Consider the following 16,184-nt stretch of genomic DNA (forward strand, 5'->3'; position numbering starts at 1 on the left):
GACAACAATAGAACAAACAAAAAACACGTCTGTCAAGTCGGGCCAGTTGTGGAACTACCTTGCCGTAAAAGGGATGGGGGAGGTGGGAAGGGCTGGTTCGTGCCATGATCGGTTTACCCCGTATTTGCTTTTTTGCTCAGCCGCTAGGCACTTGACTCACATTACCACCCCCAGCACTAAAACAAACTCCACGTGATGATGGAGGAGCCATCGTTCGTGGAGTCTGAGTTCCATTTAGGGGTCGTTCATAATGACGTCACGCACCTAGGGGGGGGGTCAGACATTTGTGACGATGTGTGACGAGGGGGGTTTGAGAAATGTGACGTCACATAAAAATGCGCAACTTTAAATATAGACAACACGTTCTACTTAATTAAATAGACTTTTTAATAAATGTTTTCTCCTACAACATCAGAGTGCAGCGCCACATTAAATACGCACTACAATGACAATAGTTTAAAGCGATTTGAAGCGTGTTTTATTTTGTGGGGGGGGGCAGAGCTTTGTGACGTCATATTTGAGGGGGGGGGTCTGACTTTTTGTGACGCCGTGTGACGAGGGGGGGGTCAAAAATTGTCAAAAATCGCGTGACGTCATTTATGGACGGCCCTTTAACGATAAATGCCACCGGGTTGCCGTCGACTAAACTCGGTCCCAGATTCCCACTCCTCGTCCGTTTTCACGGGGCACGGGGGGGGGGGGAGGTGGTGGTGGGTGGGGATGATGCGCCGTGCATCACACCACACACCCCCCTCCTGCTGCTGCGTGGTGATTGACGTCAAGGAGCGAGTGGGTGTGTGTACACGTGTGTCGTGCTGTTATTTAGCACTCTCCTGCACCTAAGTAGCAGCAACAGCAGCGCCACGACTCGCCGGCTTGGCTCGAGGCGAGCGTTCAGCGATGATAATTGTCACTAATTCGCATACACGGCGAGAGTGGTGTGGGTGGGTGGTGGGGGTGACTGCTGCTGCTTGCTTGAGCTGAACTGGAAATCTACGATAGAGGCAGACAGGGACACCCCCCCCCCCCCCCCGAGGCTGTTTTATGAGACAGGCAAACATTTGACGGCGCTGTTCGGCCAAGACGGCGAGTTTGAAAGCAACAGTTTTCAAAGTTGTAATTGCTGCAACAGCGGTACCGCTTGCCTTGTTCGCGCGCAACTGGTGTGTACGGGGGTAGTACTGTCGGAGGGGTTTGTCTAAGAGTGTAAGAAGTCCAGCAGCTGTAGAGTTTAGCGAGCGACGTGGATCCGTTCCACGGCTGCGTTCGCAGAACGTGAATCCAACCGCCGCGTGCGTGAAAGGAAGTCATTGGAGCATTTACGCAGCGCACACAACAACAACAAACAACGACGACGACAATCGCCCTTACGCTGCGGCGTTAAACCCAACTCGACCCTGATGGCAGACAGACCTTCAACTAAGCGGAGTCGACGAACGAATGGGCACATGGACACAACGAATGTGGGACGTGATCGGATTCGGCCGCAGCACCACGATCACCATCATGAGCAGCAGCAACAACAACAACAGCCGCAGGACGTGGACCTGAACTCACTCTTCCAGGCTTGCGACACCAACCACTCGGGGGACATCGATTACGATGAATTCTCCGACATCTGCAACGAGCTGCGGCTTCAGCCGGCTCAGACAGACGCGCTCTTCCGAGACCTGGACGCGGACAGCGACGGCGCCATCGACTTCCGCGAGTTCTCCCAGGGCTTCAGCTGCATCGCCGCGTCCCTGGGCCAGGTGAAGGGCCAGGTGAAGGGCGAGTCCGGGTCGCCCCGAGACCCCTGCAAGAGGCTCGAGCGAGCTCCGTCTTGCCAGGAGGAGCCCGCGGCGTGGGACGACTTCGCGGACACGCTGACCGGCCTGCGCACGATGAACGGGTCGGTGGCATTTTTTAAATCCTTTATATTAAGTTCGCTTGCTTGCTTGCTTAGGACCGTGCAAATCTTTCGGTCGTTTTTTCACCCACTTTCCGTGATCCAATCAAGCTGACATTTTGCACACAGACTCGTTGTGCGAGACAATTAATGTTCGTGAAAAAAAATTCCCAAAATTTTACACTGTTTAGGGAAAACAAATTAAAAATTTAATTACCAATTGCTTAATACTGGCAGACAATCATCTGACCCATAGGTGGCATCCATCTCAAGCCAGAGGACGAGAAGACTCTAGCCGCCACGCATATAAAGGATTTATAGTGAAAAACTTTGTTTTTACGGGTTTACTTGTTTAAATCCTTTATATTAAGTTCGCTTGCTTGCTTAGGACCGTGCAAATCTTTCGGTCGTTTTTTAACCCACTTCCCGTTATCCAGACGAGCTGACATTTTGCACATAGACTCGTTGTGCGTGACAATGCATTTTCGTGAAAAAAAGATTTCCAAAATTTTACACTGTTTAGGGAATTTTTTTTAAATATTTTATTACCAATTGTTTAATGCTGCCAGACAATCATCTGACCCATAGGTGGCAGCCATCTCAAGCCAGAGGACGAGAGGACTCTAGCCGCCCCGATGCCACGCATATAAAGTATTTATAGTGAAAAACTTTGTTTTTACGGGTTTACTTGTTTTTCTTGGCGTTTACAATTTCAATTCGCATCGTGGACCATGTGCGCGCTCCGGGTTGATGAGCACCAGAGGTCGCAAACGGATTTTGATTCCTTACCCGTACCCGGCCGCAAAAGGGTCGCAAATGCGTACCCGTACCCGACCGGGTACGGGTAGCCGTTCCCTACCAGTACACGTAGCCTACCCGAAATGAGTGACAAACGGTGACTCACCAGTGACTCACGGCCTACCCGTACCCGGCCGCACCAGGGTCGCAAACGGCTACCCGTACCCAGCCGGGTACGGGTATCGGGTACCCGGTTGCGACCTCTGATGAGCACAGAGCCAGCATAGCCAAGGGTCGTGGGTAACAACGAATCTAACACCTTGGTGTTGTGCTCCACATATAAATAAAATGCAAATGTGTATTAATTTTGTTCATAGGCCAATTTTCTGTTTTTCGCCTGAAAAATATTCCAAGAGTCTAATGCTATTTCATTGAATGCCACACTGCTCGTCAAGTGATTTTTGTGATATGTAACTACGGTACTGTATATCGCTTTTGATGCTGCACTTACTGGAACTACAGGGTGCTTTAAAAAAATGTGTGAACACTTCCGAGAATTTGCAACAACACCACGAGAAATGTGTCTCCGGATTCTGGCGATTACCTGGAGAAGAATCCAGGCACGCGTTGACAATGATGGCGAACAAGTGGAGACTCTTTGACCTTTTGAAGCTATTAACATACATTTGTTATCATGTTACAGTGTATTATCCGTTCTTTATTCATGAAAAATGATAGTCCCATATAAGTGTTAAAATATTTTTTAAGCACGCTGTATGTTGTCCAGAGGAAGCTCAAAATAGCCCATATAGAGGATATTTGGCCTACTCTTCTATGCTGATTAAGCATTTCGGAAGATGTGGCATTACCCACACTGTATGCCACCTCATGTCACCTCTCTATGGACGAACTGCGGTGTAGATACATATACAGTGAGGGAAAAAAGTATTTGATCCCCTGCTGATTTTGTTCGTTTGCCCACTGACAAAGAAATGATCAGTCTATAATTTTAATGGTAGGTTTATTTGAACAGTGAGAGACAGAATAACAACAACAAAATCCAGAAAAACGCATGTCAAAAATGTTATAAATTGATTTGCATTTTAATGAGGGAAATAAGTATTTGACCCCTCTGCAAAACATGACTTAGTACTTGGTGGTAAAACCCTTGTTGGCAATCACAGAGGTCAGACGTTTCTTGTAGTTGGCCACCAGCTTTGCACACATCTCAGGAGGGATTTTGTCCCACTCCTCTTTGCAGATCTTCTCCAAGTCATTAAGGTTTCGAGGCTGACGTTTGGCAACTCGAACCTTCAGCTCCCTCCACATATTTTCTATGGGATTAAGGTCTGGAGACTGGCTAGGCCACTCCAGGACCTTAATGTGCTTCTTCTTGAGCCACTCCTTTGTTACCTTGGCCGTGTGTTTTGGGTCATTGTCATGCTGGAATACCCATCCACGACCCATTTTCAATGCCCTGGCTGAGGGAAGGAGGTTCTCACCCAAGATTTGACGGTACATGGCCCCGTCCATCGTCCCTTTGATGCGGTGAAGTTGTCCTGTCCCCTTAGCAGAAAAACACCCCCAAAGCATAATGTTTCCACCTCCATGTTTGACGGTGGGGATGGTGTTCTTGGGGTCATAGGCAGCATTCCTCCTCCTCCAAACACGGCGAGTTGAGTTGATGCCAAAGAGCTCAATTTTGGTCTCATCTGACCACAACACTTTCACCCAGTTGGCCTCTGAATCATTCAGATGTTCATTGGCAAACTTCAGACGGGCATGTACATGTGTTTTCTTGAGCAGGGGGACCTTGCGGGCGCTGCAGGATTTCAGTCCTTCACGGCGTAGTGTGTTACCAACTGTTTTCTTGGTGACTATGGTCCCAGCTGCCTTGAGATCATTGACAAGATCCTCCCGTGTAGTTCTGGGCTGATTCCTCACCGTTCTCATGATCATTGCAACTCCACGAGGTGAGATCTTGCATGGAGCCCCAGGCTGAGGGAGATTGACAGTTCTTTTGTGTCTCTTTCATATCCGAATAATCGCACCAACTGTTGTCACCTTCTCACCAAGCTGCTTGGCGATGGTCTTGTAGCCCATTCCAGCCTTGTGTAGGTCTACAATCTGGTCCCTGACATTCTTGGAGAGCTCTTTGGTCTTGGCCATGGTGGAGAGTTTGTAATCTGATTGATTGATTGATTGCTTCTATGAACAGGTGTCTTTTACACAGGTAACAAGCTGAGATTAGGAGCACTCCCTTTAAGAGTGTGCTCCTAATCTCAGCTCTTTACCTGTATAAAAGACACCTGGGAGCCAGAAATCTTTCTGATTGAGAGGGGGTCAAATACTTATTTCCCTCATTAAAATGCAAATCAATTTATAACATTTTTGACATGCGTTTTTCTGGATTTTTTTGTTGTTATTCTGTCTCTCACTGTTCAAATAACCCTACCATTAAAATTATAGACTGATCATTTCTTTGTCAGTGGGCAAGCGTACAAAATCAACAGGGGATCAAATACTTTTTTCCCTCACTGTACTACTGGGTGAACAGAAGCGGGAGCACTTAAACTGACGTGTCCTTTGTTTTAAGGGCCACACCGGGAGATCAAACTGGCAAGCTCCGGATTGCAAAATGAAGTGTGCAAACCATGTCACCACGGCAGCATCGCTTGTGGATGATAGACTGATGTAGTTTGTTGTTGCACGGTTGGCTACGTACGGTGCGAAAGAAGTCCAACATATATGTTTGCTTTTGGGTCAGAAAACCCGACTCCCAAAATAACAATGTCAGATTCGGAATTGTTAAATAACGTTTTTTTTACTCACCTAATTCAGTAAAATATGTTAAATGTTTAGTCTGTATGGGTCACTGTGAAAATGTTTAAAATGCGGAATGTTGGATTTTTCAAACACGTAATTGTATATTCATAGTCATTTACATAAAATAATATACAAATATGGGCACAATCTGACTAAAATATGAATCTGGAAACCACGCAACAGTGATCTGTCAGTACACAGACATAGTAAAGCAAACATCACACCACACTTGGTAATTTTCTCACGATCAACAAAACACATAAAAGATCCTTAAAAATAGATATATGGGCAGCACTTGGACAGATGGCAGCACGCTCTGTGAGTTAATATAACACTTGGAAAATATTTAACATTTCAATTCACTGCTGGAATTTATGTATTAATTGGATAGATGCAGCATGGATTACAAAGGTTTGCTTGTTGCACTTGGGGATTTGAAGGCAATATTCCAGATTGTCTTTTCAGAAGAGAAAAAAACCCCAGACTTTACAGATGATTGATCAAGATAGTCGCCACTTTTCATAATTTAAATGTTTTTACTCCATTTGAAGTTGCTGCAGTTGATCATCATTATTATAGAATTCTCATTATGCTCGTGAAATGGATAATACAGTACATCTGAAACAGCTGCAAGAAAAGACCTCCGCAAAATGCCCAATGCATGAGCTTGCACGGACAAAAAATAAAATAATAATGATGATAACCCATTGTATATCCACTGCTGGATGAGGGCTTGCTCACCTCGTTCCCATCCATCTCACTCCCCCTGCTCAAAGAACTGATATCATCATCCCATCTCCACGCAGCGGTCATCCTACTGCACGTCTTAACTCTTTTGGCAGTCTTCTTGGATCTTTCGGTAAAGTCACGTAGAAGGGAAATAATAAAATAAAATAAAACATAATAAAATATTCTCGGATCTTTCGGTAAAGTCACGTAGAAGGGAAATTATAAAATAATAAACAAATTATTTTTATTCTTTATTTTTTGGTATTATTTTATTATTTCCCTTCTACGTGACTTTACCGAAAGATCCAAGAATATGAATCCCTGCAGTCACGAAAGCTTGAAATCGAAATCTTTTGGCAGTCTCTCCGTCAGCAGCCGAGTCAGATCGGGGGGGGGGGGGGGGGGGGGCTTCATCCCATCTCGTGATGTGTCCTGCCCCAACCTATTTACTTTTCTTAATTGTAGTTCTGATGTCTCTGATTTGTGTCCCCCCCCTCCCCCCCACTGATCCATGAACAGCCTCACAGCATGGAGAGAGGCAGAGGGGGCTTGAGGGGACTTGAGGGGGCTATGCCCCCTGCTGAAGGATCAGCCCTCCTACTAAATTGTTAGTCAAGAAATGAGATTAAAATTAATAAAAATTAAACAATATTAATTTTAATTTCATTTTTTACCTATGTGACTTTACCGAAAGAACTAAGGGTATGAATCCTTGCAGTCACGAAAACTTCAAATCTAGAATCAAGAAATGAGCACAATTGCAGTAGGCGATGTGCGTGGCAACCATTCCCTCTCTAGACACACGGGAATGCGAGCCGGAAGCGGAATGTGCATTGATATGTGAACGCAGAGGTCGTGTCGTTACTCATCCTGCACAGCGTTTGTTTAACGCTGGCTGTGCCCCCCCCCCCTCCCCACACTGAGCTTTGGCATGACCCCCAATTGAAATAAGGTCACAATACACGTATGGATCCACGGTTCCCTTCATCTGTCGCTTAGTGTAACACTGCCAGGGTTCAAACTAACGGTGTACATGAACAATTCCAAAGTGCATGCCTCGCCCTCGCAATGTGTGCACTGCATGTTTGTAGGACTTCTTTCGCGCCGTACGTAGCCGACGAAGATAGGTGTGGGAATCGCAGCATGTGCTCATGGACGTCGCGTGGTTTTACGATGGGTTAAATACATTCGCAGGGCGCGTCCGTGTATTTTTTATGGCTTCGTGAAACGCGTGCATGCTTCTAGAAAAGAAAGGGGCGAGGTGGGCATTTCCCATGAGCGTGGAGGCTAACAGCGCTGGTCGCTAGGCTCGACCCAATGTTACATTGCTAGGAGGGGTTACAAGAGAGAGAAATTACCAGGCAAAGTCCAAAAGGCGGTGGCTGTAACGTGGTGGGGGTGTAGGGGTTGGGGGTGTAGAGGGTGGGAAGAAGGTGGCTGTAGCGTGGTAGGGGTGTAGGGGGTGGGAAGGCGGTGGCTGTAGCGTGGTGGGGGTGTAGTGTAGTGGCGGTGTAAAGTCAGGGACAGCCTCACATATCGGCAAAATGTCCTCAGAATACCTTGAATGATGTCCATTGGAATGGAATATTATAATATAATGTCAACGTCGGTGTAATCTCGACAGCAGTATATATACACATTAGGGGCAGCCAAATGTGTTGAGACATTTCCATTTTTAAACGTAAGGCCTCATCTTTACATGCTCACTCTCCCGTTCGCTCATTCTATGGAGGTCGTTTTCAACCTTCAGCGATTTTTCTGACAGGTTTTTTTTCTTCATCCAGTTCTCACGATCGTAGCATCCCTCCTCCGTCTCTCCATTCCTCCGTCCCTCCAGTATTTTCCCAATAATCTTCTTCACTCCATCATCCAGCCATCTCGTCTCAGTGCGACCTCGAGTTCGTTTCCATTTCAATCGTTCCTTCATGACCACTTACTCCAGATTGTCACCGTCTCTTCTCGTTACATGTCCAAACTGCAGAGTCGTACGCGTGCGCACCCCCTTGTCAATTCCCGACACCAGCTCGGTGAAGGTTCCGAGCATAGAAGTACAGCAGCACATCAGTGAACTTTGCCGCACTGTGACCTGCTACTCACACATTCGTACAACGGTGTAATGAACGTGTCTGTGTCCAACACGGTACAATCCGTTCTCCTATAACGCAGTAGTTGTGTTCCTGAAGAACACCGCTTTGTGCAAAAATCGTGTTACAATAAATAATATAGGGCAAAACACGTGAGATGCGTACGCAGGCTGGACAAAGACTGAGGCGCGTGGGTAGCATCTGGAAGCATCCAGCAGCATCCCGCCTCGTGCGACGCTGCGCCGTGGCAGCCGTACAACCAACCGCTTATTCCTACTCGAGCGGCATAATTCTGTTCGCTCAATCGCGCGATGTCCAATTCACATCCGCGTCGTGAAAAAATGTGTTCCCGAACTACATGAATCGCCATTGGAACTTCATTTGCCAGTAAAAAATGGTGAGGTTCCAATGGTGTAAATGCTTACCCCGAGCTCTCATACTCTGATGGTGCATTGTCTTTGAGTTGTGCGCCTTTTGGCGTCATCTGGTCCAACACCATGTGAGACTAGGCTCTAAGGAAAGCTGTCTCGGGTGTGGACCAATCAACTTCAAGGACAGTGCATACATTATCAGAGTTATGTTTTTTGTTTGCATAATGACTGCAGGTATTGTGGTCTATGCAAACATGACTCCTTGTAAAAAAGGTGTCAGTTTTGTTGCCAGATAAAAGAGTAAAAAACAAATGATCATACATGAATCGCGTTATATCCAATTCGCGTTGTGAAAATACGCGTTGTAGGAGAAAACAGACTGTGTACTTTAATTCCCAGTGATACCAATTTACTGCCCCCTTGTTATTTACAAGTGCAAGAGCGCAGCAGGAGAGAACGCTCCAAACAATGACGCTGTCACTGGGTGTGGGTGAGATAGGATGGTGTGACCAGGGCTCTGTTGACTCACGGACACCGTAAATGATAACATCGTGGTGTGAAGTTGGAGGGAGTCATGCAGGAGCTGATGATGTTGTTAGCCGCTGCTGTAATTCGGGTGACAGTGAAGGAATGCTCGCAGACCAAAAGTGCCTTTAGATGTGTTGCGCTGAATGTGCCCAGATGTATAACCGGAGGAGGCTGGCACACAAATTGCTTGATTAAGGGAAATGCATTTTCTGGAATTGGGTCATTGTTACCTCTTTACGGAATGAGAAATTCTGCTGCCCTCTACTGATAATATTTAGCAATTTAAGGACACAACTTGAAGGTCACTCCAAACCAGTCCTTGCGTCCCCCCACCCCCTGTACGGGCACAGCTTTCTGCGATTTCCAACCATCAGGTGCGTGTAGTGTGCATTGGCTTAATTTGACCACAAAAGATATTTGTAACCGCAGAATTGTAGACCATGGTAGTAGGGTGGAGTCTTGAGTACTGGAGTGGATAAGGGGCGTCCATAAATGACGTCACGCACCTGGAGCGGGGGGGGGGGGTCAGACATTTGTGACGATGTGTGACGAGGGGGGAGGGGGTTTAGAAATGTGACGTCACGCAAAAATGCGCAACTTTAAATAAATACAGACAACACGTTCTACTTAATTAAATAGACTTTTAAATAAATGTTTTCTCCTACAACATCAGAGTGCAGCGCCACATTAAATACGCACTACAATGACAATAGTTTAAAGCAATTTGAAGCATGTTTAATTTTTTTTTGGGGGGGGGGCAGAGCTTTGTGACGTCATATTTGAGAGGGGGGGGTCTGACTTTTTGTGACGCCGTGTGACGAGGGTGGGGAGGGGGGGTCAAAAATCGTCCAAAATCGCGTGACGTCATTTACGAACGGCCCCTAATAACCTGCTTTGTTCCTCTTGCTTTTGTTTAAAAAAAAAACACAAAAAATTGTTGCAGCCAGGACAACGTTGCGGAGCTCTACCAGCAGATCGTGGCCACCTCGGACGCCCACCTGCTGCAGAGCTACGAGCGCGTCGTGCGCGACCTGCTCGGAGCCGTCGAGAGGCAGGGCGCCGAGACGGAGCGCGTCGCGGCAATACTCAAGCGGTACGACACCGGCGCGCGTCGTTTTGCCGCTTGCCTGGGTCTAACGTCAACGCCTGCGCGCTCGAGCCAGGCAGGGCAGGCGCTTGTGATTTAGACGAAAGCTGAGCAAAAACGCTTGGGGACAACCAGAATTGTGGACATAGGTGGGCATGCACCAGATGTCATCTTGAATTTGGATCGTAATAAACATAAAGAGGCGATTAATATGAACGAATGAATTCGTCTCCTTGGATATCTATCTTGTCTGCAGCTTCGTTCTTTCATTTCGCTCTATGTTTCTTTTATCTACGCTCTTCCCTGCCACTGCAATTTATATCTCATCTGTAGCTCTCGTCTGTCATCTGATAGCCCCGTAGGTGTCCGCTGCACATTTCGTCATTTGTCTTGTGCCAATATGCTCAAGTAGCGCATATATATATCTGGCACCAATCTCCTTTATCCTGAAGCCATTCTCTGTTAGGTATTCCCCTCTTTCCGGTTCCTTCCATTTTTTACCCGAACAACACACTTTACATTTTCCTGTTTATGTCCATCCTACGTACGTGTCCAAATAGTTTCCTTCTCATCGCTGCCTGCGTCAGGACTTCTTTCTCATGTGCATTACACCTCGATATTTTGTGCACATGTCTCTCATCTGTCTAGTAGTTCTTTCTCTTGTCTATATCTCATCTGTAATATCACTAAGGATTTTATAAATGTAAAGGTGAGGGGGGGGGGGTCCCCAAAGTAATTCTGCTTCTTGTCCCCAAAGGGCAGGCAACGCCACAGTGGCTGGATCGCGTAGATTGATGAAACTCCCGAACTCCGCTGGGCTGCAAGGTGGCCAGGGAAAGTCGGTGCGGAGAGCGGATTCATGAACCCATCTGTGCAGACTTTTGGGTGTAATTCCCTACGGTTTACGCGGGTTTGCTCGCGAGAGCCTGTCTTAACGGCCGCTTGAAACGCCCTTTAAAAAGCAACGTGGCCAACCGGTCCGAGTGCAGCAAAAAAAAAGAACTGTGAGACACAATTACAGTATTAAAGTGTTGTCAAATAAAAGCGTCAAAAGACGTTGGCTTAAGAAATGTACCTCTAAAACATAATGCGTTTTTTAGTTATGTTTCTCTCCAGGCAAGTCGGTAAAATGATGAATATGACGTGAATAAATGAACGAGTAATAACAGCTTGTGCTGTTCCGGCAGTGAGCGATGGGAGTAGCGGAAGGAAAAGCCGTCACTTTAATGACTGCCTGGGCCTTCAGTGAATAGCCAATCATTCACCGATAACTCGTCACAAGACCTGGAACAATGGTGCAGCTCTGTTTTTCAACATTTAAACAACGTGTTCCTACTCGGCCAGGTCCCTGTGATCATTTTGATACATCGCTTAGACAATCTGAATGCAAATGCTTTTGATCATTGTCTTCCACCTCACATAACTTGTATCTTGATTCTCTTCATTAATTACAGCCAGTCTCAGTCCACCAATGGATCAAGGCTTCCCCATATCATTGTTGGTTATGGGGTTTTTTTCTGTCATACTTCACCATGCTGCTCAGTTAGTTGCAGGTTGGTGAAGGGAAGGGAGGACATGTCCAGTTCACATGTCACTTGCTACTGATGTTAGCCTTTGCCAGGAATCAAACGCAAGTCGCCAGGTTCATAGCGCAGCGCGCTAACACTGCTTCCCGGTATCCTTTCTATCTTTTTTATCTCATATATTTTTTTAATGATACTTTAAAACGTTCAACTGATGTACAGTTTAAGGGTTTATATTTCACATTGAAACATATATAAATGATTGCCACTGTTTTATTTCCCTGTATCTGCTTTTGTATTTTCTTTTGTATCCCAGTTCTCCTTTGAGACTCGTGGTCTTATTGAGCTATTGCCTGGTTTTGAAAAAATATTGTGTGTGTATATATATGCTGTATGTCTTTACGTATGTGTGTGTGCATGTATGGGTGTATGGGTGTATGAGGGGAGTGGTAGTGCAGCGCACTGCGCTACGAACCGGACGACCCGAGTTCGATTCCCACTCACGACCAACACCGGTGACGATTATCTGAACTGGTCCTGGGCCTCCCCTGAGGTTGACTCGGCCTCAAATGAGTACCTGGAGTGGTGTGTAAACGTCACCACTGGGGAGACAAAGGTGGCTGGGTGTGGTGTCAGATACCCACCTGGTGTGCCATGCCAGCCTTCATAGGTGCTCGCCGACAGAACTTGCCCCAACAGTCGGTTAAAGGCTACACGGGGGATCTTTGTCGTTTGTGTGTATGGGACGGTGCAGCTCTCAGGAGCAGACGGCGGAACGGCTGGGGGAGATGGACGATGAGATGGAGCAGCGACTTGAGGCGCACGGACAGAAGATCCGCAAAGAGGTAAGACCGTGGTGCTTTCAGTGTGCGGCCTTGCCGTGCCAACCTCGTGCCACCGGGCTGCTAAGTTCGACAGCTTCGAGAGGCGACCGAGTGGGCCGGGTGGCTCAGAGGTCAAAGGGCTGAGCTAGTATCACTAAGATACCCTGAGTTTGAATACAAATTCTAGATTTGAAGCTTTCGTGACTGCAATGATTCATGCTCTTAGGTTTTTTCGGTAAAGTCACGTAGGTAAAAAACATTTTTTAATAAGTAAATAATAAAAGTAATAGGGAAAAAATGTAAATCACATTTTTTTCATTTTTTCTATTATTATTAGATCAATAACTTATTTATATAATTATTTATATTATTAGTATGATATTTTTATTATTTATTTATTTTCCCCTACGTGACTTTACCGAAAAACGGTCAACCAACGGTCAAATCGCTTCAACCTGGTCACCCCATCGACTTGCTTGCACAAAAAAACACACACGGACTTCGTTGAGAGACCCACAGACTCCTGAGCTGGCATCACTGAGATCCTGGGTTTGAATCTGGTCTCAGCCACCCGCGATTATAACATTTGTTCTCAAGCACAGCGAGTTGAGTGCCCCCAGTCTGATCACTAAATGAATGCACAATGAACAACAACAGCAACAAAAAACCCAAACATATTAAATGTAGTTTTGCTTTAATTTTGATAACATCTGGCTTTGAAAATGTAACATCTTGCTTCGATTGCCATGCGATGAGCATTTCACTCTCCCTAGCAGCTGTGCGGGAAATTGATGACCCCCTAGCATAGATAAGAGGTGAATTGAAAACATTTCAGAAGTAGTTTTGTGATCTTTGCTTCCACAGGCCATTCTCTAACATGGAGTCATTGAGCCCCCCAGCTCGTAAAATGACGGCACCAACCTGCGATCTGCAGATGGGGGTTTCACTTTCCAGTGCCCCGAGTTTATGCGCACATATTTACATTTTTTAAGGGGTTGTCCATTGCTAAAGGGTAACCGTTCACGTGCGAATTTAAAATTAACATCGTTCATCTAAGAACAATCTTTAAATGACACTTAGTTCATGGGCCCCATGGTGTTTATCCTGCAGTCTCCTCCAACTATTACTCGCTCATCTCTCTGGCGTCTCTCTCTCTCTCTCTGCTACAAAGAAGGGCCAACGGCCCGAAACGTCGCCCGTCAGCGTCGTTGTTCCGTTCTGAGGGTGGTGTCGTTGACGAGCGTGTCGGGGGTGTTTGTTGTCTGCGTCGGCCAGGAGCGCGCACGCGCCGAGCACGTGATCGGTGACCTGAAACGGCACTACGAGGGGGAAGCCACTGACTTGAAGCTGGCAATCAAGAAGCTGAAGCAGGTGCACAGATTGATAAACCCGCGAGCTAAGGCGATGTGTTTCCCCAACCCTTTAAAATTGAAGAGGCCATAAACAAGTCCCACCGCGTGTGTCTGTTTGTCTGATGTTTCTCACGAGTGCTGTTCTGGCCTTAATAGATGCTCACTAACAGCACTTGCTCCAAAAGTCTGTTACGGATATACGGGGGATCTTTGCCTTTCATGTTTCTTACAACAGCACTTTAAAGCTGGATGCTGTCACCTGTCTGCAAGTTATTTGGGAGAGGAACACTCGTAAATAATGTACGATTGATTTACAGCATCGAACTGTATACGTTAAATATGTGTAGAATATATCAATGTAATGGCAGGAGAGTGGTGGTGTAGTGGTTAGTCAACCGCGTCGCAAACCTGACGAGAGCGGTTCAAGTTGTGACTGCGGCTGACGTCGGCGCGAGCGATGTCTTGACTATCTTTCGCAACTTTTGGTCAGCATCAAAATAATGAAAAATATACGAATTTGCTCTTACCCTTTCTTGCAATAAAAACAGGTGTTAAGATGTCTATGTTATCAGACCTTATTTGTGTGTATGCTTTGCCACAAGTACGTGTGGTTAATGCCTTGCAATAGGTAGCTATTTGGTTTCGAAGCTTTCGTGACTGCAGGAATTACTCTTTGGTTCTTTCGGTAAAGTCACGTAGAAAGAAATAAAATAAAATAATAATAGAATACGACTTTTCGGTTGCAACACAAGCAACTATCATCGGGTAAGAATGAATGATGAAACGCAGACATGGAAACAACATAGGCAGTCACACATGAAGAGAGAAGGTTTTTTTGGTGTGTGTCTCGCTCGGAGTGTCTTTGTGTGCACCTCTCTCTGCATGTGTGTATGCCTATGTTGTTTCCGTGTCTGTGTTTCATCATTCATTCTTACCCGATGATGGTTGCTTGTGTTGCCACCGAAACGTCGTATTCTATTATGATTTGATTTGATTTTCCACGTGACTTTACCGAAAGACCCAAAGAGCCATTTGGTGTTTAAACATTTTTCGCACCTGTTTTATTGCCAGGAAGGGTAAAGCCTATTCTCATATTTTTCATCATTTTGACACTGCCAAAAAGGTCCCATGCATATAACTGTTCAACCCGAGCGATACGTTGCTCTGATACTTGCCATTGTCTCGGTGCTATTCGCCTTTTGGCGTTCTCTGGATTAACACCGGTGAGACAAGACCCATAAAGAAGACTATATCTGGTGTAGGCAGTTTCAAAGACAATGCCATCTATTATCACAGCATGTTTGTTTGCCACAAGTTCGTGTGGTTAATGCGAACTTGATGCCTTGCCAAAGGTTTCTTTTTTCTTGGTGTTTGAACATCTTAACACATCTTAACACACCTCCTGTTTTATTGCCAGAGAGGATAAATCCTATTCTGACATCTTTACTGATCCTGGCCCCCCGACTTTACCAACTGGCACTGGCCAGGGTGGTGAAGTATGGTCAAAAACTTCCATGGCTGACACAGCATGGGGAGGCTTCCCCTCCATTCAGTGATGGTTTTGCAGGAGGCTATTTTAATAATTATTGTAAACATAATTCTGTATGTTCACACAACTGAGGTCTCCAAAAACACAAAGGCCACCATGCTGTAGGTATGTGTATATAGAAACATGTTAATACATTCATAATAAAGGTTGTTTTTTCGTCAGATAGCATAAATATGAATGCCATTAAACCCGCCACCACCAGACACAGCCAATTAGTAAAGTTTGTCACGTAAACAAAACATGCCAATTCGTTACTAGTTCAACATACTGGTGTGTTGGAGAGTAAACCCACAACATTTACAATTCAAGGACTCAAAAACATGCCAACAAATTGCCATATTTTGCCAATTGGCTGTGTTGGTTGGTGGGTTTAACGACACATTTATATTTACGCGATCTAACCCCAAAAAACCTTCTTGTGGATAATATTGGGCACGAAAGCCTACTACATGTTTAAAATGTTAATACGCACGTATTTCCTGTGCTATTTTGCAGTTAGAAAACATTGCCAGGAGTACCGATTCAGCAGAGGACGTGATGGAACTGAAGAGGCGAATGGGCGAGGTCACTCTCGTGAGTCGCCCTTGGCCTTCTTCCGCGTGTGTGATTCACGCACACTGAACGTTAACCGTGGAAAGTAAAGACCTGTGGGTCAGCTTCGAGGGTCAGAGCGCTGGGGCCAGCA

General features: G+C 45.8%; 1 protein-coding gene across 1 annotated transcript in view; it reads left to right on the top strand.

The window, feature by feature from the left end:
- Positions 1 to 1,192: 1,192 nt before the first annotated feature.
- RASEF (RAS and EF-hand domain containing) overlaps positions 1,193 to 16,184 on the top strand; it is a 33,024-nt gene continuing 18,032 nt past the window's right edge. The window contains exons 1-5 of the mRNA XM_078861867.1: positions 1,193 to 1,891; positions 10,108 to 10,257; positions 12,529 to 12,619; positions 13,874 to 13,969; positions 15,995 to 16,072. Of these exons, the coding sequence (XP_078717993.1) occupies positions 1,401 to 1,891; positions 10,108 to 10,257; positions 12,529 to 12,619; positions 13,874 to 13,969; positions 15,995 to 16,072 (906 nt within the window). The 5' untranslated portion in view covers positions 1,193 to 1,400. The remainder of the gene's footprint in view (positions 1,892 to 10,107; positions 10,258 to 12,528; positions 12,620 to 13,873; positions 13,970 to 15,994; positions 16,073 to 16,184) is intronic.

The sequence above is a fragment of the Lampetra fluviatilis genome, chromosome 13, assembly GCF_964198595.1.
Source record: "Lampetra fluviatilis chromosome 13, kcLamFluv1.1, whole genome shotgun sequence".
In the NCBI taxonomy this organism is placed as follows: Eukaryota; Metazoa; Chordata; class Hyperoartia; order Petromyzontiformes; family Petromyzontidae; genus Lampetra; species Lampetra fluviatilis.